Source organism: Onthophagus taurus, chromosome 6, assembly GCF_036711975.1.
Source record: "Onthophagus taurus isolate NC chromosome 6, IU_Otau_3.0, whole genome shotgun sequence".
NCBI lineage: Eukaryota > Metazoa > Arthropoda > Insecta > Coleoptera > Scarabaeidae > Onthophagus > Onthophagus taurus.
Window position 1 is genome coordinate 2,574,422 of NC_091971.1, and position 27,743 is coordinate 2,602,164.

The 27,743-nt window shown below is 36.8% G+C and overlaps 1 protein-coding gene across 4 annotated transcripts in view; it reads left to right on the plus strand.

Annotated features, from left to right (window-relative positions):
- The window catches only part of LOC111424720 (uncharacterized), a 74,283-nt gene that overhangs the window by 22,481 nt on the left and 24,059 nt on the right, over positions 1-27,743 (plus strand). For all 4 annotated transcript variants that reach the window (XM_023058365.2, XM_071197108.1, XM_023058363.2 and 1 more), the window contains 2 exons: positions 4,850-4,890; positions 22,569-22,626. In XM_023058365.2, the coding sequence (XP_022914133.1) occupies positions 22,574-22,626 (53 nt within the window). In that variant the 5' untranslated portion in view covers positions 4,850-4,890; positions 22,569-22,573. The remainder of the gene's footprint in view (positions 1-4,849; positions 4,891-22,568; positions 22,627-27,743) is intronic.

A 27,743-nucleotide genomic window follows, 5' to 3' on the forward strand; every position in this document is an offset into this window, starting at 1 on the left:
AAATGCCGGCCTATTGTTTGGGTAATAACGTAAATTTTGTTATAACATTATAACCGATTCGTGACTATCGGATGAATATATAGCGAATAGAAATTAAATATAGGTCAAATACATTAAAAATTTAATAATATGTATATTAATAATCATTTATAACTTTTAATTTTTAAGAGTAAAACGTTAAGTGTGTTATCAAAATTAAACATTTCCCTAAGGATTGTCCTGGAGCAAGTCGAGTTAATGAACATAAAGGGATAATTTAGTACCTAAGCGAGGGAATGTTGAGCTTTTAAAACAAATGGGGAAATCGTGTACTTCTTAAAATTATTAATCGTAAAAGAAGGAAAATTCGATTTATAATTTCGGCTTAAGTAGTCAGTGGATTTTCAGATTTCTACCTCATTGTTACATGTTCGACAGTTTGCCGTTTTCTATTCACTTTTTCCCTCTTTGTTCGAGAGATTTTATGCCTCCGATTCCGAAAGTGGGGGGCACGTTACAAAAGACCGCGACGTAATAGCGCAAGATTGGTGCTCTTACGCGTATGGATTGAGGAAATGTATTCCCGGCGAGGGATAAATGGTAGCTAGGAAATTCATCAATTTGTAAAACGACAAAGGGAACATTTTCTGCGTACTAATAAAGAAAAAAGTAGTGCACTTTTATGTAACATACAATCAAACCTCAATATAACGGTATTAGAATGAACTATTAGTTCTATTTAAACTAGTAATGACATCATCGCTATTTTTTTCAAATAGCAATCCCCCATTTTTATTACGGAATATGAAAGAAGATATTTTTTTTTTATTTGGTACAGTCAAAATTAATAATAGTTACATAAGAAAAATTGACTTAAAGTTTCATGATTTTCTATTCATTTAAGGTAGAAAAATAGCAGTAGCAATGCGTAACCATGGCAACCAGTTGTTTTAGATATTTTATTAAGGCCCACTTTTACCATCCTCCTGATAAACTATCTAGAGGATAGTTGCCATGGTTACGGCGGTTTTAAGCGCTCTCATTGGCTAAGAACTGGATTTATCTATCGGATAAATTTATCAGGAGGTGGTAAAAGTGGGCCTTAGACAATGATTAATTTTTGATATCTGAAACAGTTGTTTGCTATGGTTACGCATAGCTACTGCGTTTTTTCTATCTCAAGTGAATGAAAAATCATGAGGCTTTAAGATAACTTTTCTCAAAAATTTTCAAACAATTGCAAATAGTTTAAGTCTTTAGACCCGTCTCAGCTATTTTTCCATAAACTGTTCTGAATTGTTTTAACGAATTTATACGTTACTTTTCCTGTATATTATGCACGAATTGGGAATACTGCCAAAGTTAGTAAAGCTTACCAAAACGACAATGACAGGTCAAAGCTCTTGTCCGTATGCAAGGGCAACTCACCAAATAATTCACGTACTCACAGGGAGTAAAACAAAAAGATGGACAAGCACAGAAACTCTTTAATTTGACTTTAGAATAGGTAATATGGAAATCAGAACACTGTTTTAACACTACCATTGTTACCTGATGACAACATCGAACGTTTGAACATCTTTGGCTACCTGGGAATGAATCTTACAATTAGTGGCGATGGAAAGGAAGACTCAGAAATAAAAAAAACGTTGTTCTTGCTAATGGAGCCTATTTTGCCTTGCTGCATGTCTTCAAATCAATAATTAGGCCTAGCCTAATATACGGAGGAAAAGGTGGAAGGAAGGATAGAACGAATAATAGAACTAGAAACCTGCGGGTTTAGCCGCACGTCTCTCAAGACACCTTAAAAGATGCACGGCTAAACTCTACCGCTAATAATTTTCTCTCCTTTATATCGAGCTTTTATAGAGTAAAGTTTTATCGGTTTTTATTTTGTATTCAGTTTTGATGTAAAATTTTTATGTCTTAAAAAATCACCTCACATAAAAGGTGGTAGACTAAAATAATGGAGGAGTAGCTTCTCGAGCACACAATACAGCCTATAATGCCTTCATATATTATTACATCCTGTATGAACCCTTGAAGCATTAGCTTTCAGGATAATACCCGCACCCACAGCCGGAAGTGGTTTAGAATATTACAACCGATATTTTCTTGTAATTTTTCAAACTTTTTAAATTTCAAATCACGTCTAAGTCCAAGGGGTCGAAAGGCGAACACGTTCATCCAATAAACCTGTTAACGTAAGAATAACGTCTGAAATCGTTGTCTAAATCAGCCGGGAAGAAATAGCTACAACACGTTTCAGCACTAAAGAACCGTTTACTAATTCCCGCCCTATTTTCGTTTCGCTCCCGTTTCGTTTTCGGACTGATTTAAACAGCGAAACGTACGTGTAAAATTAGTAAACGAAACGATTTTCTTCGACGTCCGTTTCTCGCGTTAGTAGTGGATTGGATGCTGAGTTATGAATCTTCCTTTTGATCTATTTATCCCACAGGTAAACGCGTCTCAGCATACATATGGCTCACGGAACGCCGACGGGCAATTAAATTGATGAACGCGATCCTTCGCGAAGACATAACGACCTCCGGGCATCGTTATTATGATGTATGCCTCATTCGCGACATAACTTTGTTTTCGAGTTTCCAAAAGTTTCTTTTGAACGTACACTTTCAGTTTTAAAATGTATAACACGTTAATGTTAGTGGGAAAATTAGAATCCTCGATTTATTTGTGGATAGGTTTATTGGATTTGGTGTCTCTTGGGAAGAGGGGACGAAACTTGCAACACTTTCTTTTAACTTTGAAGCTGTCGCGTGCTTCACACTCGCACTCAAAGTGGTGGGTGTAGGTGAAAGAACAAAACGGGGGATGGAATTCTTTTCTCAAAAAATCCTTATAAACATCCGCGGCAGAGGCAACGGTGCGAATTCCTTCTCCAACGGCAGTCGTAGTATATCGATCTGGGGGGCGCTGTCCCCCTTCAGGGCCGTAAGTCGTCTGGTCTTTCACCCCCGGGGGACTCGACGCGTCTGCCTCCAACCACCCTCCCAATTCCCTTCCTCCACCTAGTAGCTATTGGTATGCGTGTCCAACCCCTTCCAACCTTATATAGTTCTACCAGTTTCGAGTATCTTCTTTTACAAAACTATTGAGGTTTTTTATAGGAATTTTTAAATAATATCTAGAAAATATCTAGGAAATATGGAGTAATATCTAACAAAAGTGTAAGAAGAATAAAATTGAAAGGTTAGCTTTTAGATCATATTGAGGAACACTTCTCGAACATGCACCATAGTAAGGAGGGTCGTTGGTACCTGACCTCCTCCATTTAAAATGAATAACGATCACGAGCGAACTCGCTGCTTCGGGGGGTCACAGGTCATAGCACAATCGCGCTTGCCTTACGCGGTGGAGTGCCGAGGCTCTCTCGTGAGAACTGAGTAATCTGAATTTATAGGGCAATATCCTTGATAAAGCCGCGCGATTAAAACGGGAGGTAAAACGATTCTTTTCTCGTTCGAGTTTACTACTAACAAATCAATGGGAAAACTTTGCGAAAGTAAACAATAAAATCGCGATCATTTGCGATCTTCTTCGGTTTGAAGAATATTTATTTGCGGATTGCGGTGCGAATCCTGATATGACAAAAATCGCGGGGACATAAATCGCCGCAGCTTGTCGGGTAATCCATTTAGAAAACAGGATTTTGAAACCCCGCTTCGTTGTGCTGTCCGGATCGATACGTCCAGCCGTTATTATTACCTCGGTTTTTCCCCGCGTTCGTTTTGAATTTTACCCAACTCCCGTCTCCTGAATTATTTAGACACACGTCGCGGTTTAACGCTGCCACATTTCCTATGTTCAATGTTCCCTACTAAGTAATAATATTCCCTTTATTCAAATTTTGTTAAAAAAAAAGGCGTTCATTTGTGGTATAAATGAGAATCCCTTTCCATATAGACCCTTGAGGTTATTGAAAACTGAAAACACCAACGCGGCGTGAAGGCACGCATACAAATCTGTGGATTATTAGCAGTAGCTTTACCCCTCTCAACGGTGTTGGGTTCAAAACCACCCCGGGTCGTACAATGGGGAAAGTGGACGAAAAGCTAATAGCTGAAGGGTTGAGATTGCAACCCCAACCCAACGTTCCCCATAAGCGCGTGACGTTGGTGGACGGTTGTATTTCACATTTATTGCGTCGCACCTTTTGGCCCAACGCAGACGAGGCAATAATTTTCGAGGGATTTGCTCCAAACCATGGAAGAGGGGAAATTTAATTGCTTCGGCAATATCTATTTCGCTACAAATCAATTGTAATGTTGGTAGAGGATTAGTTATCTTGGTGTGCAGTTTTAAACTTTTAAAACTCAATATATTCAACACACAAACTTAAATTGACGTCGTATACATTATGGCGTCAGAGAGAATGTCTTTAGGGACGTTCTTTAAAGCTTCGACGGCAACTTTGCGAATATACAACCAACAACTTTACGGGTGGTTCTTCCATTTTCCGCCCCAAGGCAAACTCACAGTCACGTTTCCGGACAATGCGGTCCCAAATTGCTACGCAGCGAAGAGAGAGACCGTGATGATTGGCAAACGTAAAGAGTACATTTTGCGGGCGCCGCTTAGCATCTCTTCGCGTGAAGAGACAATAGCGTCCACCGATAGAGTACGTTGCTGACGCTGGCGCTCTACTCTAATTGATTTGCATTGTACATGCCGTCGAGTATCTCATTAATTTTAGATGCCCGCTTGGAACGCGTGCCAGAACGAACGAAACACTTCTGGTTTATGTTGTTACAGTTGATTTATGACATTCCATGTTTGTCTGTTTAGTTCTCTTCACATTACACACTTTTAGTTTTGATTTTGATATCGATCTATTTGCTTGTTTCAGGTTTTGGACAATGCAAGTGGATGCATTACAGTTTTTATAAGGTAAGTGCTAAATTCTATGTTAATTATTAATTATCAAAATTGTCTATATGAAGGAGAAAAGCTTGTAGATTTTTTATTATTAGTGATAATACATTTCAAGAGATGGCGCTTTTGAGTTATAATGACTTCGTCTACTTCCATCTCTATCAACAATGACTAATGATTGTTTTGGTCGATAAATTTGTCTCTTTATAAGTGGTATTTGGTCTTCTGTCAACAATATCTATTGCTTGAGAAGTAATCTAACGTTCTATTAGCAGTATCTAGTTCTCTATTATACATTCCTAGTCTTCTCTTAGCAATGCCTTGTGTTCTGTAAATAATATCTACTCCTCCATAAGATTTTTTTTTGTATCTAGGTCTACAACATCAATATCTAATATTCTGGCAATAGAAGCTAGTCCTATTGCTATTGCTTTGGAAGTAATCTAACATTTTATTAGCAGTATTTAGTCATTCATTTACATTTACCGTCTTTGGACTTCTGGCAGCAATATGAAGTATTACATTATCAATATGTATAATATGCATATTGTTCTGGCAGCAGTATCTATTCCTTTATAAGTGATATTTAGCTTTCTGGCAACGAAATCTAGTCCCGTGCCAGTAATATCTACCCTTCTATTAGCAGTATCTAGTTCTTCATTACTTATGTAGAGCTTGGACTTAAATCAAAGGTCTTATATATTATTTGTATAGGCATCTCTTATTACATATTTGTTATGATTGTCAATATTTGATAGAATATGTTTAAATGTATGAATTTTTGAATTGTCAATACATAAAAGAAGAAGCGAAAAATGAATGTTTAATACTTTATTCCTCAACGTTATTGAGATATTTTATTCAAGACCCCATTAATTTTTAAAAGACTTGTATTTCGAACGTCTATACACCGAGATCGATCCATCCCTGTCATTCATGATAAATTCTCCACCTCATTTTCTTTTTCTTTTCGTTTACTAAAAGAAAATGTGAAGAAAGAACATTTCGGTTTTAAGCGAAATTTTCCGGAAAACACAATATCCTCTTTAATTCATAAGACAAATTCATTATTCACCGTCGCTCGTAAAGTGTGGTAATAAGCGATATTTGAAGTTCGTAAAGCGGCCGTCGCACGTCAGGTGTAACAAACCGTAAAATGTGCGGCCGAAACTTTACACTTCAGACGGCGGCGCGGTGGCGCCGACGACGAGGCATAATAAAAGCTCCCTTGACTTTGCCTTGATAACCTAAGAAAACGAAACGCTTTTTTTTACCCGTTATTTTTTTTGTTGTTGCTGGAAAAAATTAACTCGCAAACACACGGGTCGTCCTACTATTATCAATTATTCGGTATCTTCCCGCGACGACGCTTGAATAATGCATTTTGGGGCCCAAAAGTCAAGGAGGGCCGTCGACGCGCATTAATAACTAATTATTTCCAAGCATTTCGTCGTCGCTCTACTTCTGTCAATTAACATGGAGGAGGCGCTCGATTATTTATGCCCAAGCACGACGTCTTGTCAGCGACAACCAAGCCCAATTTAAAGACGAATTTTCGAGTGCTTCAGTTACATCACTGACTCTAATATTTATTAATAAATACAACAAAGAGATATCGTGTGTTTTGAGTTTCGATTTAGGGCGGAACCCTCTTTATTTGATAAAGGGTAATTAGAGAGCCAATATTCCATGGGGAAATACCTTTCGCTTTCGACGAAGTTCGAGTTCACTATTATGATATTGTGTTAATTAAAGTACAGTAAAATCTCGATATAGAGAGTGGACTTTGAATATAACGGATAATTTTGGGGTATTCCCCGAATTGTCTATCTATGTATAAATCAATCCGTACGTCTTTTAAGACGGCTAAACCCGAATGTTTTTAGTTCTAGGTCTAGTGTTAGTTCTAAGTCTAGTGTTAGTTCTAATACTAGTGTTAGTTCTAGTTTTAATTGTTATTCAGTGTTACATTATTGTATATTTTTACACTAAATCTAGAATCGAGAATCTAGATCTGATCTTCAGATCTTATTGAGATTTTACTGTAGTTATTTTTAGTATTTTTCAAATAATAGTTCTGTACAATAGGGTTTGCAATTTCCCCCCTATTTAGGAATTACCGCCCCCACCAACAAACCGCTCGTTGTTTATCGCCGAAACTTTATTTCGTGACGCATTAATAATTCATGACGTATTAATGGAGCGGAGGTTTATTCACCGATAAATTTAGGCCGATCCCCGCCTTCTCCCCAAAACGCGCGCCACGAGGTGGAACTTCCGAAAGGGGGGGACAATCTAATAACGAAACTTCGCGACCCCATTTTTCCTTTTTTTCAGCCACTGCGTATGGAATATTGTTTTGTCGTCGAACTTTATTCGTCTACTGCCGGAGACGGAGTTGTTTAAGAAGTTCTCCGTTTAAAAACAAGAAAGTTTAATTGAAAATCCAAACTTTTCTACGGACTAACCTCGGAGCACGTGTGATTTAGATATCGGATTTAATTAAAAATCGCAAATAAGAACCTTGAATGTAGTCCGTGGTGGAGAAGATCGATAGAACCCACCCAAGCAAAATGTATATTTCGTTGAAAGTTGTCGCCCATGGAAACTCCACGTCGGGGGTTGTCCAATAAATATCCCCTCGTTGAGCGTGGAAAGGCCTTTTTGGGGGATGCCATAGAGAAAGCGGAAGGGTCCTACCACACGACCAACGCGAAATTGAAGACATTTCCTGTATTTACATTCGAATTATGCGGGCAGAAAGAGATGGGATGTTTACGAAGTAATTCGAGGACGATTTCTAGAAACGGATGTATATCTATTTTTATAGTGTATTAACTTCATAAAAAATTAATTTCTTAAGAAGATTTCTTTATTTAACCACTATAAAATAGCTTAAGTATTTTAATTAACCCAACCACAAAACACTTCCTCTATTACGTCTAATTACACAGGTATCACAAAGAACCCCCTATTTTTTTTGTTGAACCCCTTTACTCATCGCAAAAGCCCCCCTTTTTTCTGCACTTCTCTTCTATCCATTAATTAAACGTCAACATGGAAGAACCAAGCTTTTGCGATGTTTCTCCCCTCTCCTTTTTGGAGACGTCTTCTCCTCTCAAACTGGGTCAAGTGAGATCTCCTTCTACACTCGCGGATCATACTCGCAGTCTGTTTCCTGGTGCTCAAATCAAAGACAGACGTTACCGTTTTCGGTCGAGACATTGTCTCGCAGTAGTTCTTTGATAGTATTTCTCTATTGGCGGACGCGAGTTCCGGCGTCGCCGTCGGCTAAATCCCGTCTGAATGTTATCTTAATAGAGCACTTCATCTTGTGCTTTGTGTGGGAAAAGCTTTTCTCTGTCAGGACGCGACGGTAGGTTGCCTCACTCGGAATAATAAAGCTTTGGAAGGGTGTTGCTGAAATGATCATTAAGAGACGCGAGAGAAAATATATGTGCTTACCAGGTTGAGATGAAACCTATTTACTTTAGTTAAGGAAAAAAAAGTAGAAAGGTGGAAAAAAGGAAAAGGGAATGAGGAGGAGATGGATTACGTTGGGAGTGTTGGTATAATTGACTGGAAAAAGACGTTTAAATTTGGCGGAGGAGCCGGTTGCGTAAATTGGATAAAATGAAATAACTCCCTAGATGGCGCTGTAATCCTACGTCCTGTGACGTAATTAACACAGCGCCTCGGTAAGGATTTGCATGCAAAATGAATTCGAAGAGGCAATTTGAGTCCAAGGTTAAATTTTTTTCTAAAAAAATCCATCACTTAACATTATAAAAGTAAAATGGCACGGTAAACATTATTTTACAATTTCCATCGAGCGAGTTAAAAACCACTTAGCGTCGAAAGTGTAGTAAAAACACTTCTCCTTGATGCCGTCGATGGAGGAGTAGGAAGAAGAGGATTCCGTCGGTCTGAAGACGATTGCTAGGACCTCCCGGAAAGCAGGGGTCGCAATTGCGGCCGATCAAACATTTACATTTAGGCACTAGCAGTGGTGTTCCCGACCCACTTCCCCAGACAAATATTTAACCCGCACAATCTACTCTAGATTCGATATCGCGCCGCGCCTTCACTTACGTTCCTCCACATCCATGCTCACCTTCACATTCACATCGTGAAAACGCATAGTGAAGCATTACCATTGTACAGTGTGTGTATCTTTGAATAATACATTTTATGGAAAGTAGAACAAGGATATCTATTTGATTTGAAAATGTTAATAAATCTACGTCTATTCTAATTTAACGCTAGAAATTAATGAAAGTCATGGATCCGAATGCATCCGGTATTAATTACATATCTCTCCGGAAGTGGGAATTTGCATCCGTCCATTAATCCATAATCTTGAGTATGAGTAATGGACGGAAATACGGTAATCCGTTTAAAATGGTACCGTGGCGTCGTCGTCCTTGTCGCAATATTCAAAATAATTATTCAGTGCGGGAAATTCGGGATCAGGTGTACCAACCGGTCCATTCCCTGCGCGGTTTTGATTTATCCCCCAAGGGTTTTGTTCGTTGAGAAAGGGCTGCTAAGCTTCGGGTCTTTGTTGCCGAGGGAAAATTTTTGTCTACGAAATATACGAAATTCCATTAACGACCGAACGGGAAAGAGAGTGAAAGGGAAGGAAAGCCATTGAAAAGGGAAAGGTTCATCTTTCGTTTCGATGCCTACCGTTTCCATAGTTTCCATAGACCCTAAAATCTCTCTAAACACAACGACGACGTATTTTAACGTATCTTTACTAAATCATTTCTTAACAATAAAACGATTAAATTAAATTTCCGCACAAATCATTTGAAGTCCATAAATATCTGACTTCCGAATGGTCTCGAATCAAGAGCAATTAATCTTGGTAGAGCTTCCTTTAATCCATCCGCTGTCCAATAATGGATATCAAGAATTCATAATCCTTCCGAGGTGAACTTTTAATTGGTCGCGAACGCTCCCGAGGTCCTTGATATTTATTCAAATCCAGAAAGGCGGTCCAAGGCGACCGGCTTATCCAGAATTCGTTATAATTGCCCGGTAAATCCTCCGGAAACTTTAAATTGCAACTGGAACTTCGCGACGCCGCTTGTTTTTCCGTCCCCGATATTTAATAAAGATTCTTCCTCATCCACTTCTTTAATTTTTTTCCACGAAATGACTAAAAATTAAAAAAAAAGAGAAAGAACGAGAGTTTGGCTCAATCGCAAACTTTTTCGAAGGAGGTTTTCACATTATCTGGGCATTTCATCTTACCCCTGTACGAGGTTAAAAACGTCATTTCGACAGTTTGGAATAAAAAAGCCGTTTGACGCTACCCCGAAAGCTCTTAAAATGGCCATTTTGGCCTACGTAATGCATTCAAATGAGTAGAGAATATTGGAAGGAGGTGGACTAGAATCGTAATAGCGTGGAATCTTGAATGAACGGGATTTACATAGAGATATATTACGTATTACCTACCAGGAAAATATCAAAGTCGATTAATTTAGTTATTTCGAATTTATTTTATCCGTTGTTAATACCTTTTTATACAACAAAAATATTGTTGTTTATTGTTATAGTATTTTTCGATTTTTATTTATTTACTTAAAATCCGAGATTTATGATAACAAAAGTGTTGTATTGATTTTATAAAAACGCCGAGTTGATTGTGTAATAGATATTGTTATAGCAATATATACAATAAAACCTCGATATAACCCGAATATTTCTAGTTCTAGGTCTAGTGTTGATTTTAATATTAGTGTTAGTTCAAGTTTTAGTTGTTATTCAGCGATAGATTGAGTATATTTTTATTTAACTAAAGCTAGAACTCTCTAGCAGAGCCTCGTTGGAGCTTCTCATGCAGACTCACTTCACAGGAAGCCTGGTAATGAGGGCCGATAATGCCACAGCGGGCTATTCCTGCAAGGCAAAGCGCCCCTCAAATACGGATTGGAGTGTGGCTAGAAAAGTCGTCACTTACACATCCGTGGACCAGGCAATTCAAACGTTTAAGCCGTTCAAATCGCCTGGAGAAGACAATATCTTTCCTGCTTTGTTACAGCAGGGGAGGTCTTTGTTGTTGCCAATTTTGGTAAAAATTTTCAGAGCGAGTGTCGCCTGGAAATATGTGCCGGCAGAATGGACTAAGGTACGGCTATCTTACATACCCAAAGCGGGCCGTTCGGTCCCTACTTCTAATGCCTTTCGACCTATCAGCCTAACGTCATTTCTGCTGAAAACCCTTGAAAAAGTTCTGGAACGGTATATCCGTACGGTACCATTGGTATCTGGTCCACTGAGTCGCCACCAGTATGCTTATCAAGCGGGAAAATCAGCAGAATTGGCTCTACACAACTTAGTTGGTAGAGTATCCAGGACGCTGCAGGATAAAGAAATCTTGGTTTGTGCGTTTCTGGATAATAGAGGGAGCGTTCAACAACGCAATACCACAATCTCTTGAAAGAGCTGCTCTTGACAGGGGAGTGGAAGCAACTATAGCGGGTTGGATCCGCAATATGCTAGATAGTAGAATAGTTTCTACTTCACTCCACGGTGATACGATACGCTTCAGGCCGGGAGGTGGCTGCCCGCAGGGAGGGGTGTTATCTCCTCTGCTTTGGTCCCTCCTAGTTGACGATCTGATTGCGATAGTCGAAGCCGTTGGTGTGGAAATACAAGCTTGTGCTGATGACATTGTCGTTATGGTCAAAGGAACCTGTTTGCCGAGGATATCTAAAGTCCTCCAGGTGACCCTAGATACCATTTGCGCTTGGTGTAAGGGAGAGAACCTCTCAATAAACCCGCAAAAGACAATTGTTGTGCCCTTCACCAGGAAGCGAAAGTTGGATGGACTAATCCGCCCAACTATCCAAGGTGAAGAAATTCCTTTCTCAAAGGAAGTCAAATATCTAGGAGTAATCCTAGACAAAACCCTGTCATGGAATGGACATTTGCAGGGAGTTTTGCACAAAGCTAGACTATCCTTGTAGACTTGTCGCAGTCTTTGTGGAAAAAATTGGGGTCTTACCCCTGAAAGACTGTACTGGCTCTATGTGACTGTGGTTAGACCTATGATCACATACGGAGCAGCAGCCTGGTATAGGAAAGTCCGACAGACTTCAGTTATCAGTAAGCTTTCACGAATTCAACGAGTAGCTGGATTGGCAATCTCTGGTGCGATAGGCACAACGCCAACTCTAGCAATGGAGGTTCTGCTTGGCCTATCTCCTCTGCATTTGCATATAGAGAAAGTGGCTAGAACAACCATTTACAGATTTAAGCAATATGCTCAAAACTGTTCCGACATGTCCTACCAATGGGCTGCGGAAGACATTATAAGCACTGATACTGTGCTATCAATGCCGTCAGATTTGGCGGTATCACTATCAGTGATTAATGCTCGATACCAGATTGTACTGCCTGAGCGGCAGTCCTGGATCGAAAATGAAAATTCTCTGGTTCGGGCAGACATTTGCTTGTACACAGATGGATCAAAAACGCCTGAAGGGGTAGGAGCAGGAGTATACTGCCAGACACCTCGAATTAAGCAAGCCTACAGCCTGGGTACGTACTGTACTGTATTCCAGGCGGAAGTATTTGCTATTGACATGGGTGCTAAAATCCTTCTTGAAAGAGGGGTGAAGAATATGACAGTACGAATTTTCTCAGACAGTCAAGCCGCTCTCCAGGCGCTGCAAGCCGTGAAAACGGTGTCGGCTCTGGTTAATGATTGTAAGAGAACATTAAACACACTGAGTTGTGATAACAGAGTCTCTCTGATCTGGGTCCCGGGTCACTCTGGTGTTGCTGGCAATGAAGCGGCAGATAAGCTAGCACGAGATGGCAGCGCTGAAGCGTTTGTGGGACCGGAACCAGTAGTTGGTGTATCATTTGCGATGGCCAAATATAGGATTGGACTGTGGGCTGAAGAGAGACTTCGCCTACTGTGGACCAGTTCTCCTGGAATGAGACATGCTAAGGTGTTTATTAACATCGCCACTGTCAAACCCGGGAATATTTTAGGACTTGCCCGTAGTAGCATAAAAGTTCTAATGGGTGTTTTTACTGGGCACTGCCGATTAAAAGCACACCTCAACTTGTTGGGTTTAGCCGACGATGTTGAATGCCGACTATGTGCGGAGGAAGCAGAGACGGTTGAGCATGTTTTATGCCACTGCCCTGCCGTTAATCGTATCAGATTCTCGATTTTTGGGTCGCAGTTTATCTCCTCAAAAGATCTGAATGACCTTTCGCCGAGCAAGGTATTAATGTTCGTTAAGAGCATTGGACTGCACGGTGAAATTTGATAACGATATCTATCGGGGTACAATAGATCCTTAGGGTCGCGGTGCAAGGTTGGTTGGTCCGCCTACCAGATATGTATTCTATGTAATGTAATGTAATGTAAAGCTAGAACTAACACGACTTAGAACTAGAAACATTCGGATTTTAGATCCGAATGTCCGTCTCATCCGTCTTAAGAGACGTACAGCTAAACCCGAATGTTTCCAGTTCTAAGTCTAGTGTTAGTTCTAGTTCATTGAAAAATATACAAGAATCTAACGCTGTATAGCAGTTAAAACTAGAAGTAACACTAGACCTAGAACTAGAAAGTTTCGGGGTAAGTTTCGGGGAATATTCTAGTTCTAGGTCTAGTGTTACTTCTAGTTTTAGTTCAATGTTGTATATTTTTTTCATTGAACTAAAACAAGAACTAACACTAGACCTAGAAGTAGAAACATTCGGGTTTAGCCGTCCTTAGAGATGCATGGCTAAACCCGAATGTTTCCAATTTTAGGTCTAGTGTTAGTTCAAGTTTTAGATCTAGAACTAGAACGTTTCAGGTTTAGCCGTGCGTCTTCAGACAACTTATGGAAATACCCCGTGTTTATCCATGAACATGAAATAGAGCAACTTGAGGAATAACCCGAATTTTATTCTATATATGAGTGCTAACATTTATAATTAAACATACTGATGTATTAAAGAGGTCCGTTATATCGAGGTTTTACTGTACAATGTAAAATATCAAAAAAAAAGAAGAGTCCTCAAAACTGAAAAAGTAAAAATATATCATCAATTTTTATGAGGTATTTCGTCTTTTATTACATACTTTCTCTTTCACATTCAGTAATAAATAACGCTTTTAATCAGAGGGGACCAAAAATTTATATGTTGCCGTAGGGGAAGAACGGTCAACAACCCCATTGTTTTTATCTCCATGTATCTTTCCTTCCAGTTCAGTTACCATGTCCGTCGACGATTTCCCCCCAAAACGATTCGTTCAAAACTATCTCATCCAAAGACTTAGGAAAAAATCCCAATCTAGATTAAATTTGGGGTTGATATCGTTATGACACAAAAAAGGGGATTTTCCCCCGCACACAGTCGAATTAACTCAACGTCCCGTAGGATGTAAGTGACAGGTCTTAAGAAAAGTTAAAAAAAAATCGATTAGTAAATATTTCACTTTCACGATAAGAACCAACCCCCATTGGAAAATTGTGGGAGGTCCAACTAAGGGGTGATTTTCTTTCTATTCGCCCCCCTCGGTATCTTCACTTATTTACGAGGGAACTTTCAGCATGATGCACGGTCGTTCTCGTCTATAATTAATGTTTCGAGAAAGGCGCAAGTTTTGTCGAGTGTTCCCGAGGGTGGGATAAGTTGTATGAGAAAATGTAGGAAAAGAATTTTTTTTGGCGTGAATTTTATTTCGAACGCTCGCACCCATAAAGGTGGCTTATTAAAAAATTAATTAAATACAACCCCTTTTATAGGTTAAAGATTCAACCCAAAACCGCTTTCCTTTGTTTGGAGAGTCCACGCAAATTCGAATTTCAAATTATAAACCCCAAAACAAGTTATTAACTTTACAAATTTCGTGTGCTCTGCAAAAATATTATTTGCGAGGAGGAAATGAGAATATTTTCGATGTTTCCTTTTGGTCATAAAAAATAGATTGATTTCAATAAAAATAAGAGTCGTTGTAAAACTCCAATTTTAACTCTATCATAATTTCTCGACAGAAAGATTGTTCCATTTTATCATTTTGTGTTGTATTCGGTTCCAGACAATCTCGCGAGAGAAATAACTGGGACGTCTACGACGAACTTTCCAACCAACAGACTTCTCGGAGTCGATAATAAGCGACATTGTTTGGTGCCTTCACAACTTTTCGATCGATCCCTTCAAATAACAGTTTAAATATTTTATGCTATCAGATTTCGATATTTCACATTCTATAACATTGAACGATAATTGAACATTAATTTTACGTTAATTGGGTTAATTAGTTTTATTATAACATGAACCACCCATTAAATCATTGGTTCTCTAACTAGACTTAAATAATTTTAGGTGCAGTAATTTAATAAATTTTGCTATAATTAGGTTAATTATTAATTATTAATTTCAAATGTCAATAGGCTTTTAATTCTTTCCTTTTTCTAATTGAACGTTAATTTGTAATTCCAGGAAATGTAGATTGTAAATATAATCAGCTTTAAAGTTAGCTTTAATTACTGCCAAAGTACACCTTGAGTGAGTCGTTTTTATTAATCCCATTTTGTAATATCCCTTTTCTGCACGCGTCAATTAAAAGTTGAGTTAACGAATCCGCCAGTGTGCAACGTTAATTCGGGTAATTGAGATTTATTTTTTATTTGTTTCTTTTATGGGGTAAAATCGGAGTAAAAAATGAAAGTTGGTAGACGGGCGATTTACAAAAGGAAAATAAAATAAAAAAAAATCGTTGAGTAATTGCCAGCTTTCGGAGTGGTTCGTTTTAAGGTTGTCCACGGAAAAACCGATTCCGTTACCGAGAAGAATCTATTTTTCGTGTTCGACATCGGTTGTTCTTATTTCTAGCCTCTTCTATACTGTGAGAAATCGCCACTCGACATTTGTACAAATTCCCAGGATTTTCACTTATGTTGAGCGTTTTCTCAACTCACATAAAAATAATGTCTGTAATTTTTCTAATTTGTTTTTAATGTTCTGCAGCTTTTTCACAGAAGCGCAGAGAAATATTGTAGAAGATTCATAATTACAAGATATTTGGCTCAAAATCTTTGTATTCAATTCATTGATTTGTGTAACTTTACAACCACAAATAAGTGGCTGGTATTTTCTTCCACACAGCTTGGAGAAGACACCAATTCTTTCACCGATTTTGGACGGTTATTGTATTTGTTAACTCGGCGATTCAAATCGTTCGAGAGCTTTTCGGTGAAGTTCTGGTCTGAGCTTTGGGCAGATCAGTCCACATTGCTAATATACCAATCGTCAATGGACTTCGCAACATGAAACCTACCATTGGCGTTTTTGCCATAAATTGGATCTATACCAGAAGCAACACCCCCAGACCATAATCTCACCTCCGCTGAACTTTATTATTAGTACAATGTACTCAAGCAGGAGGCGTTCTCGTGGTTTACAAAACATTAACTGAGCAGCTCGATTAGACTTAGTGATCAAAGACTTAATGGCGACAGTACGACCATTGAAACCAAGCAGATGTGCTTCCTTACTGATGGTATTCATCGAAATAACACTCTATGATACTCGTTGAAACTCATGGAGTTTTACAAATTACTCTGGCCAGCACTCGCCAGTCTTTATTTCCCAGTTTTGTGGGTTTGCCGACTCTAGGAACATTCCGACCGTTTCACCTTTCTCGAAATCAGAAAACTCTACACTGTGTGGCATCTTACATGCGAATAAAGCCAATCACTGAGTCTTGATCGCAAGCAATCTCGGTTTACTTTATCAAAAGATTTACAACTGTACTTGGTAAAGTCGAGGTTCGCAACCGAGGAGCCCCGATATGATCACCAGTTACTGAACATTACTAGTTCCCTCTATTTATTCCACCAATTTAAAACAAACTTGTGCCTATAAGATGTTGCGCAATATGCTGCAGATATGAGGAAGAGGATGGAAACCCAGTATTATTTTAGAATATGTGTCAAAGTGTTTTGCGTAATTTCTTGTTTTATAATATAGCATACTCAGAAAAACATCTCCACTTTCTCCCACTTCGTTAGATCTGTTGGTCTGTGGAATTCCGATTTCATAGCTAAAGTGTACTTGTAATGTGGACTTTCAGTTGTCTTTCCATCTTTTCGATGGTCTTTCTGATCTTCTTGTTCCCGCTGATTTTTCCTCTAATACTACACGCGGTAATCTACTTTCATTCATCCTTTTTATATGATCGTAGCATCCTCTTCTTCTTTGTCTCCTCCATCTTACCACATCTATTTATTATACCACATCGTACCCACCGTAAATTTTCAACAATGTCAGGAAGATAAACAATCAAAAGCAATCCAGAAAGCAGAAGAGACATTATGATCCAGAATGAGTGGAAAAGCAAATGAAAAATTTGCAGTCTCATTCATCACGTTAATTATATATTTATTATTAACTGATAAACGACACCGAGATTAGTGCTAGTTTTTTTTTAAACATCCTGTATATTAAGGTTTGATTAGAATCCTAAGAGAACCCTGACAATAAATAAAATCCGGTTAGTTTGCGATCGTTAATCCTCGGAGTTGCCAAACTCCGGTTTGTATAAGTTCCCCCGAAGAGCGTTTCCGGAGAGAACTGTTACGGACCACGAATAATTTTCCAAGCCAAGGAGGAATTGGCCCTGTCCGACCTTTGATCCCCGACGGTTTAAGACTTGGAGGGCTCGTTTAATTACTTCTGCTTCCTCTAGTTTTCTAAAAGTCGGAAACGCTTAAAGACGAAGCAACCGTAAAACGCAGGTTGTACTTGTACCTGAAAACATTAAGCTCGGAAAATTCGATGTCTAGGAGAAAGGTTTCGTAATAGCAGTTGATGGTGGGTTGTCTTTAGTGATTTTCGCAAGTTTATTAGACAGGTTCTTCTATTGGATTAAGTTGAACGTCACTTTTAGTTTTAACAATAAGAGTGATTTTAATATAGGGAGATTTTGAATGTTATTAACGAAGATTTAATATCACCTTTCAACGAGTTAATTACACGAAAGATTTATAATTTCCTTTTTCATAACCAAGGTACTAATTTTTTCATAGCCCAAAAATTATCTTATTTTCTTTCTGTTTTGTTCGTTAAGTTAACGACTCCCATTTGCGGCTTGAATTTATGGTACATATCAAGTAGCCTTCGCTTGCACCTCTTCATCGTCGCCGAGTGGTTATAATAAATGCGATTACAGTGCCGTTTATTTTTTGCCGTCGACAGAAAGTGAATTAAGGGCCATAAATTATACTTTAGCGCCGCTCGTTTCGGTATATTTCAACAAGGTCGTTGTAGCCGCTCCACCCCCCAACCCAACAATTTTCGCCAGACGTAGGGTTTGGGGGGGAAGGGCGTCGCGACGTACCCCCCCAAACCTTAACCCCAACAACACCAGCTACCCTCCGGATGCCCATTCCGACGCAGTCTACTCGAGATTATCGTTTGCGTACCTGTCTGAAGGGTTGAAAACGATTCATTCTCTACATGTCTGGGTGATTTTGTTCCAAGTTATCTTCACAAAATGAACATTTAAAATATTAATTTTTTCCTTGATGGGTTTGATATGTAGCGAAGCTCCCCTTCAAACCAATTTCCTGACCAGACAACGTGAGGGGATCGACACGTTGCACGGGAACCGTCTGGTAATTGGTGCCTCCGGTGACGTCGCGACGAGAGTCACGCTGCATTTAACACGTTGATTCCTTCGTTACCAACGTGAAATTGCGTATCGACTACTGTATCTCTAAAGGTATTTGCGTGCTAGAATATCATCAAGATGACTTGAAAACCATTAAACCATGAAAATATTAAGTTAGATTTATGTGATTCGAGAATTTATTTGGTGTTAATTAATCGTATGAATTATAAAATTATTCGAAACGACGTTAATTAAAAGAGAAATTTGTAACCAATAATATTAAATTCAAAAATAAGTCTCCACATAAAATCTTTTTGCATGACACTGTATACACCCTATTTTATACAGTGCCACTCAAAAATTTTAAATAGAATATAAGGTTTTTGTAATATAAAAAAGCTCAGTTTCATGAAATAAAAAAAAAACATCGTGACTTTTGTTTGGTCTTTTAATTGAAAGACCAAAAACCGTGGGTACAATTAAATTAGTTTATTCGTTCAACGTAAAACTTTCGGAATTTTCGTGCTTTCATTGAGTATACACAGAAAAGTTGTTCGTTCGATTAAAAATTCGCGAGAGCACACTCCACGTGGTCTAGACCCCTCGACTTTTCTTTATTTTTTTGTCCAGAAAATCGTTGGAATTGTTTACAACGGGAACCGCGGATTCGTAGCGCATACGGTTTAATTAAGTTGCGGCCCGAAATACAGTTTTATTAAATGCATAAATTGCCCCCGAACTTTGTGTACCGGTTATAGCGCGTTTTAGTATTCACCGCGCGAAATTCAATTTAAAACGTGAGAGACCTCGTGCACCCAAATCTTGATCACTTAACATTATTAATTCGGAAAATAGTATTTAGTGCAGGTAAAGGCGAGAATATCAAAATTAATATGAAGTTTTAAAGTGACGGTTTCTTAACTGGGAAACCGCACTAAAGTGAACTTGTTAGTTTAACTTTGTTAACACGTAAAAGCACGTTCTGGAGATAACCATTTTATGTCTATCTTAAATCAAGTTAATTGCTACGTTCATCTATTTCATTTATACATGATTCGGGATAATTTAACGGTATCCGTAAATCGATTTTACCATAATATGAGTTATTGATCGAAAATCTCAACAATTCCAATGTAATTTAACTTATTAAGAAGTTATACAATAGTTTGAATTGTATATTATTTAGTACCCTATGCAAGGCGACCACAAATTGATAACCAATAAAGGCTTATAATATCGAAAGGGGCATAGTTTGGCGAAAACGGTCGTAACTCAATGGGGAAGTGGGAAAGCGTTTCGCAATTAAAACTTTGGCCACGGTCAATTTGCGACAAAATGCAACTTTGGGACGCCACCGCTACGCGTCGTGACGACTCTACAAAACGTGCTTTAAACGACAAATAACCAGTTATTTGCACCAACATCGATACGCGCGAGCTTAAAATTACCCGTTCACCAGGCCGATAATTAACCGAAACTGTTTGTAATTGCAGGTTTATAAAATAACGGCCTTGGACTATTAAAGTGGAAAGAGGAGGTTTTCCTATTTAAACCTCAATTTAAGCCACATTTTATACAAAAACACGATTTTATCCGAATTTAACTTGTATGTTTATATTCCAATTAAACTTTAAGAGATAAACAAATGAGATATATTAGTACAGTACAACCTCGAACTGATACGAGAAAGAAAAACTAGAACAAACACTAGATCTAGAATTAGAAACATTCTGGTTTAGCAGTCTTAGGAGACATTCAGAGAGTGTTAGTTCTAATCCATTGAAAAATATACAACAATCTAACTCTGTGTAGCAGTTAAAACTAGAACTAACACTAGACCTTGAAAAAGAAACATTCGGGTTTAGCCGTCTTAAGAGACGTACGGCTAAATCCGAATGTTTCTAGTTCAAGGTCTAGTGTTAGTTCTAGTTCATTGAAAAATATACAACAATCTAACGCTGTATAGCAGTTAAAACTAGACCTAGAACTTAGAGAGTTTCGGAAACTCTTGTATTATGGAGAATACAAGTTTCAAACTGCACTAGCACATGCTGCCAATAAGTTGGCAACATCTATAGTAAAGATAATTAGATAATTAGAACAGTAATTACAACAGCTCATGCTGCCAACAAGTTGGCAGACTCTATGATGAAGAATACAAGTTTCAAAAAGTAATAGATCATGCTATAGTAGACGCCACGAAAGCTGGCAGTAAATCAACATTTTCCGCTCATACAAATGGCATACGTAGTTCACAAACCGCTAGAGAGTAATGTGTGTTGGAAAGAGATAGCATCAGTTTAATATGTCTACTGTACAATTCAAATGGCCACGTCGAAAAAGTACGTCTGTTCTTCTAAGGGATGTCACTCTATAATTATAACCTCAAATCAAAACGTCTTGTGAGCGTTGTCATGAATCTGTTAGTGTTTTCACAAGCCGAAAATGTTTTCTTTGAAAGGAAAATCATTAAATAATATCTTTGACAATGTTTGACATAATATAACCTCCATTACTAACATAACCTACATTTAAATGTATGTGATGAAATAATCTAAGTCGTACGTCCATATCTTGATTCATACCATTTTTAAGCAATCTGTCACTGCCAGCTTTCATGGTTTCTACTATACCAACAAATTGGCATCATCTATGTTGAAAAATGTAGATTTTAAGACGTAAGAGGTCTTGCTGCCAACAAGTTGGCAACCTCTATAATAGTGAATATAAATGTTAAGATGTAATAGCTCATACTGCCAACGAGTTGGTGAATAGCCACTATGATGGTGAATGTATGTTTTAAAATGTAAGAGCTCTTGCTACCAACAAATTGGCAGTCTCTATGTTGATAACTGTAGATTTTAAAATGTAAGAGTTCTTCATTCTATGATGAAATTTACAAGTTCCAAAGTGTAATAGCTCATGCTGCCAACAAATTGGCATCTTCTATGTTGAAAAATGTAGATTTTAAAACGTAAGAACTCTTGCTGCCAACAACTTGGCAGATTCTATGATGAAGTCTACAAGTTCCAAAGTGTAATAGCTCATGCTACCAACAAGTTGGCAGCCTCTGTGTTGATAAATGAAGATTTTAAGATGTAAGAGCTCTTACTGCCAACAAGTTGGCAGCCTCTATAATGGTGAATATATGAAAGATATACAACAATCTAACGCTGATTAACAACTAAAACTAGAATTAACAGCATTAAACATTCAAGTTTAGCCGTCTTAAGAGACATACGACTAAACCCGAAAGTTTCTAATTCTAGGTCCAGTGCTAGATCTACTTTTCGTTCAATATAAATATACTGATGTAATACATCAGTATAGATCATAATAGATAATATTAATAGTATGACTTAAAAATATTTTCTCCGTTATATACGAAGTCCTTTTTTATTTGGTACATAAATAACTTAAATTTGAGTGGACTTTAACAAAAAAAACTTTTAAGACTTACACGACGTTCGATTCTCAAGATACCAAAGCCTATAACAGCCGCTTCTAACTCCCCGCGGGCCATTCTTGTTACGGCAACTTCAAGATAACTTTTAATTACGTTTCATTGCTACCTAATTGGCCTCACGAAACAATCAAAAGCTGAGAGTCATTGTATCAACTTAAAATTAAGTTATAAATGTCCGAACTCTTTGGATTCTTTGACGATCCCCAGAGTACGAGGTCAAGAAGTCACTTCTCGTCTTTACTTTCAATTAGATACGTCATAATGGCACAAAAAACTGCGACTATAGAAAAACTGTGGGGTTTTACCAAAAAAAAGAAAACATTTAAGAAAAAGAAATTTTCTGTCGTAGCTTGTTAGGTAGCCTTTTGAAATATTCAAGGGCAGTTTTCAAGGCGTTTTTGTGGTGGACCCTTTCATCTCTGCCTCCCCCATTCCTTCCGGTCTCCGGGACAGTCTCTCATAAAATGTTTTTCTAAGGGCCAGCTTGTAAACAGAATAATGATAACAACTTTTTTTTATTAATACTTATATCAGTAATAAACAATTTTAATTTTTTGAATTGTAAAATATTTTTTGTTATTGTTTTAGGGGAAATGGCTAGAGCTGGTATGGCATTGAGAAGGAGAACTAGTCACGCGAACACTGAGTAAGTATGTTAATATAAAAAAACGTTGGGATTCGTGCCAATAATGCAGCTGGTAAAGCTTCGTATACGGGGCGGCTCAATAAAATTTTATGGTGACTGTAGCGATACGGATTTGGCAACACCCCAATCGCCTTCGGTTTTTCATAAAAGTGGGCGCTGAGTAGCATTGAAACCATATTATCACAACATTTAAAATGAATTATGACAAAATCGATTCAAGTATTTTTTTTAACTTACATTTGATCAATTCCTTTTTTCTTGCAATGAAAGAAGCTGTTTTTCCATTAACATGCAAAAGTAATTTAAACAGTTGTAAAACTTTCTGGATCTGACAAAATGTTGTTATTTTTGCGCTCACATTACTTTTTTGGCACATTCAAATATGAACAAAATCTTCCTCCTTTTTTAATATAAATTTTAATTTCCGTAGAAATTGCAATTTTTAATTATACCATACTGAGTGTAAACAAGATAATTTTATATTCACGCTTCGCGGGTGTTTCTTATTCAAGAACACGACATACTGCATGAATAAGTAAAAAACCGACATATTTTCGGTGTACGGCAAACAAGTAAATATGTGCCTCGAGCCTCTATCTGTTCGCCGCTGAAAAAGGGGAGGAAAGGCGTCGTTTCCGAGTTTCCGCTGGATGTCGCCACGTCACACACCGTAAATATTTCCAACTTGTACATGCAATAAATTCGACGTGCGTTCTCCTCGACACCTGTACTATGTATATCCATCTCCGACGCCTCCACCATTTTCTGCGCCCGCTTCGAATTTAATTTCCAGAAATTTATGTGTCCCAACGTCGTGGATCCATCATATCCGACGACGAACGGATTCCGGGATTCCGGTATCTGCATTCAATCAGTTCCTTCCAAATGGACGTACAAAACGTTTTCGAATGGGAAGTTTTAACGACAATAACGCACGCGATCATTTTAGTATTTTGTAAAAATACTTAAAACAGCTGAAGAGATAACGGTTTATCTTTTACGATAGCGTTTAATGGCACTGTTAAGTGAGCTTTTTTTCATAGTATACAACAAAAATTTTTGCTATTCGTGATACACGCTATGAAAATGTTTCAGATTGTATTTCACTTTAGACTGAACCTTCAGTAATTTATATCTCATGAAATAAGAGTTATATTTCAAAACGGATTTGATCACTGGAAAGTAGATGATTTAATCAGTAATTGGTGATGATTCCATAAAAATTTCTCAAGAAATCGATTTTTCAGGAATTTTTAAAGCTACTCAAAATATACGGTTAAGATTTCTAATTAACTCCAGTAATTTATATCTCAAGAACTAAGAGTGATATTTCAAAATGGACTTGATCACTGGAAAATACATGCTTTAATTAGTAATTGGTGATGATTCCATCACAATTTTCCAAGAAATCGATTTTACAGGAATTTTTAAAGTCATTCAAAATATATGGTTAAAATTTCTAATTAACTCCAGTAATTTATATCTCAAGAACTAAGAGTGATATTTCAAAATGGACTTGATCACTGGAAAATAGATGCTTTAATTAGTAATTGGTGATGATTCCATAACAATTTTCCAAGAAATCGATTTTGCAAGAATTTTTAAAGTTACTCAAAATATACGGTTAAAATTTCTAATTAACTCCAGTAATTTATATCTCAAGAACTAAGAGTGACATTTCAAAATGGACTTGATCACTGGAAAATAGATGCTTTAATTAATAATTGGTGATGATTCCATAAAAATTTCTCAAGAAATCGATTTTTCAGGAATTTTTAAAGCTACTCAAAATATACGGATAAGATTTCTAATTAACTCCAGTAATTTATATCTCAAGAACTAAGAGTGATATTTCAAAATGGACTTGATCACTGGAAAGTAGATGCTTTAATTAGTAATTGGTGATGATTCCATAACAATTTTCGAAGAAATCGATTTTTCAGGAATTTTTAAAGTTATTCAAAATATATGGTTAAAATTTCTAATTAACTCCAGTAATTTATATCTCAAGAACTAAGAGTGATATTTCAAAATGGACTTGATCACTGGAAAATACATGCTTTAATTAGTAATTGGTGATGATTCCATAACAATTTTCGAAGAAATCGATTTTTCAGGAATTTTTAAAGTTATTCAAAATATATGGTTAAAATTTCTAATTAACTCCAGTAATTTATATCTCAAGAACTAAGAGTGATATTTCAAAATGGACTTTATCACTAGAAAATAGATGCTTTAATTAGTAATTGGTGATGATTCCATAAAAATTTCTCAAGAAATCGATTTTTCAGGAATTTTTAAAGCTACTCAAAATATACGGTTAAGATTTTTAATTAACTCCAGTAATTTATATCTCAAGATCTAAGAGTGACATTTCAAAATGGACTTGATCACTGGAAAATAGATGCTTTAATTAGTAATTGGTGATGATTCCATAACAATTTTCGAAGAAATCGATTTTTCAGGAATTTTTAAAGTTATTCAAAATATATGGTTAAAATTTCTAATTAACTCCAGTAATTTATATCTCAAGAACTAAGAGTGATATTTCAAAACAGACTTGATCACTGGAAAGTAGATGCTTTAATTAGTAATTGGTGATGATTCCATAAAAATTTCTCAAGAAATCGATTTTTCAGGAATTTTTAAAGCTACTCAAAATATATGGTTAAAATTTCTAATTAACTCCAGTAATTTATATCTCAAGAACTAAGAGTGTTATTTCAAAATGGACTTGATCACTGGAAAATAGATGCTTTAATTAGTAATTGGTGATGATTCCATAACAATTTTCCAAGATATCGATTTTGCAGGAATTTTTAAAGTCATTCAAAATATATGGTTAAAATTTCTAATTAACTCCAGTAATTTATATCTCAAGAACTAAGAGTGATATTTCAAAATGGACTTGATCACTGGAAAATAGATGCTTTAATTAGTAATTGGTGATGATTCCATAACAATTTTCCAAGAAATCGATTTTGCAGGAATTTTTAAAGTTACTCAAAATATACGGTTAAGATTTCTAATTAACTCCAGTAATTTATATCTCAAGAACTAAGAGTGACATTTCAAAATGGACTTGATCATTGGAAAATAGATGCTTTAATTAGTAATTGGTGATGATTCCATAACAATTTTCCAAGAAATCGATTTTGCAGGAATTTTTAAAGTTATTCAAAATATATGGTTAAAATTTCTAATTAACTCCAGTAATTTATATCTCAAGAACTAAGAGTGATATTTCAAAATGGACTTGATCACTGGAAAGTAGATGATTTAATTAGTAATTGGTGATGATTCCATAAAAATTTCTCAAGAAATCGATTTTTCAGGAATTTTTAAAGCTACTCAAAATATACGGTTAAGATTTCTAATTAACTCCAGTAATTTATATCTCAAGAACTAAGAGTGATATTTCAAAATGGATTTGATCACTGGAAATTAGATGATTTAATTAGTAATTGGTGATGATTCCATAAAAATTTCTTAAGAAATCGATTTTTCAGGAATTTTTAAAGCTACTCAAAATATACGGTTTAGATTTCTAATTAACTCCAGTAATTTATATCTCAAGAACTAAGAGTGATATTTCAAAATGGACTTGATCACTGGAAAGTACATGCTTTAATTAGTAATTGGTGATGATTCCATAACAATTTCCTAAGAAATCGATTTTTCAGGAATTTTTAAAGTTATTCAAAATATATGGTTAAAATTTCTAATTAACGCCAATAATTTATATCTCAAGAACTAAGAGTGACATTTCAAAATGGACTTGATCACTGGAAAATAGATGCTTTAGTTAGTAATTGGTGATGATTCCATAACAATTTCCTAAGAAATCGATTTTTCAGGAATTCTTAAAGTTACTCAAAATATACGGTTACTAAAAAAGCGTATAATAACTAAAGTTTGTTTTTCAAACTTCAGTTTATGTCTCAAAAGAATTATAAAAGATACATTATTGTATTACTACAGTTTATCCCTTGTATATATCGACATTAAACAAATTACCCAAGTGAGTAAAAACCATCAATTAAACCGCTCCTAAAGCAAACCTGTCTCTAAACTAAACGCGCATCTCATAAATCACCTTTCAGATAACGTCAGTGTGTAGGTGAAACTATTTAATAGATGCCCAAGACGGCCTTTATGCGAAATTGATGATATTAAGGTGGGGCATGTTAACGGAATATGTTGCACTACGAGGACGAGATCTGAATCTTACCCAGAAGATTAATAGTTGACGAAAAATCTTTTGTTGTTTTTTTTTTGTTCAAATCGTTTTTAATCTTGGCACCGAGAGAAACAAAGTAGTGGGATTTCTATGAGGTATTAATCATTTCAGGGGGAGGTAGTCGGCTGAATATAACGGCTTTATTACCGAGCCAAACAATGAAAATCCCCTAGGGAAAAGCGAGGGCACGACTTTTAGAAGGGAAGATTAGTGCCAAAAAGGGGTGTGGATCTATTGATACTCACTAATCTGTATCGATAAATTATTATTGATTTTGACATGATCAGCTGCAACTGAGGATTATCTACAAATTTATTGCATATTTCAAAAACTAATTGTCAATATAACTTTTTCAAGCAAGAGCAATAATTGTTATGATAAATGTCTTAATTATACGAGGAACATAAAACATTTTCTGCCTTTTCCTGTCAGACATAATAAAATTAAATAGCCGCGACAAATTATAAATTGCCCCATCCCAACCCGTAAGACACCTTATAATAAATATCTTTAAAACTTCCTTGAATCGTTGCCAAGAGTACAACGATACAAAGTCCTCTCTTTTCTCGCTCTCTTTCATAACTACACATTCTCCAAAAATACTCATATCTCGACATCAATGCGATATATCCAGGCCACGTTTTTGTTTTTATTTCCTTTCGCGGTCATTCCAAATCTTCTAAACCTTCGTATACAGAAATGAGAGACGAACAAATCCCTACTTAAACAGTCCCCATAAACAACAAACCCCTAAATCCGTTCACGTCATCAGTTCACGGGAACGGTCACAGACAGAAAAAAATGAGTCATCTCTGTTGTACCCTCTGTTCTTTGCCGCAGCCAGTCCTGACAGGTTCCGATGTCAAGGACACCCATA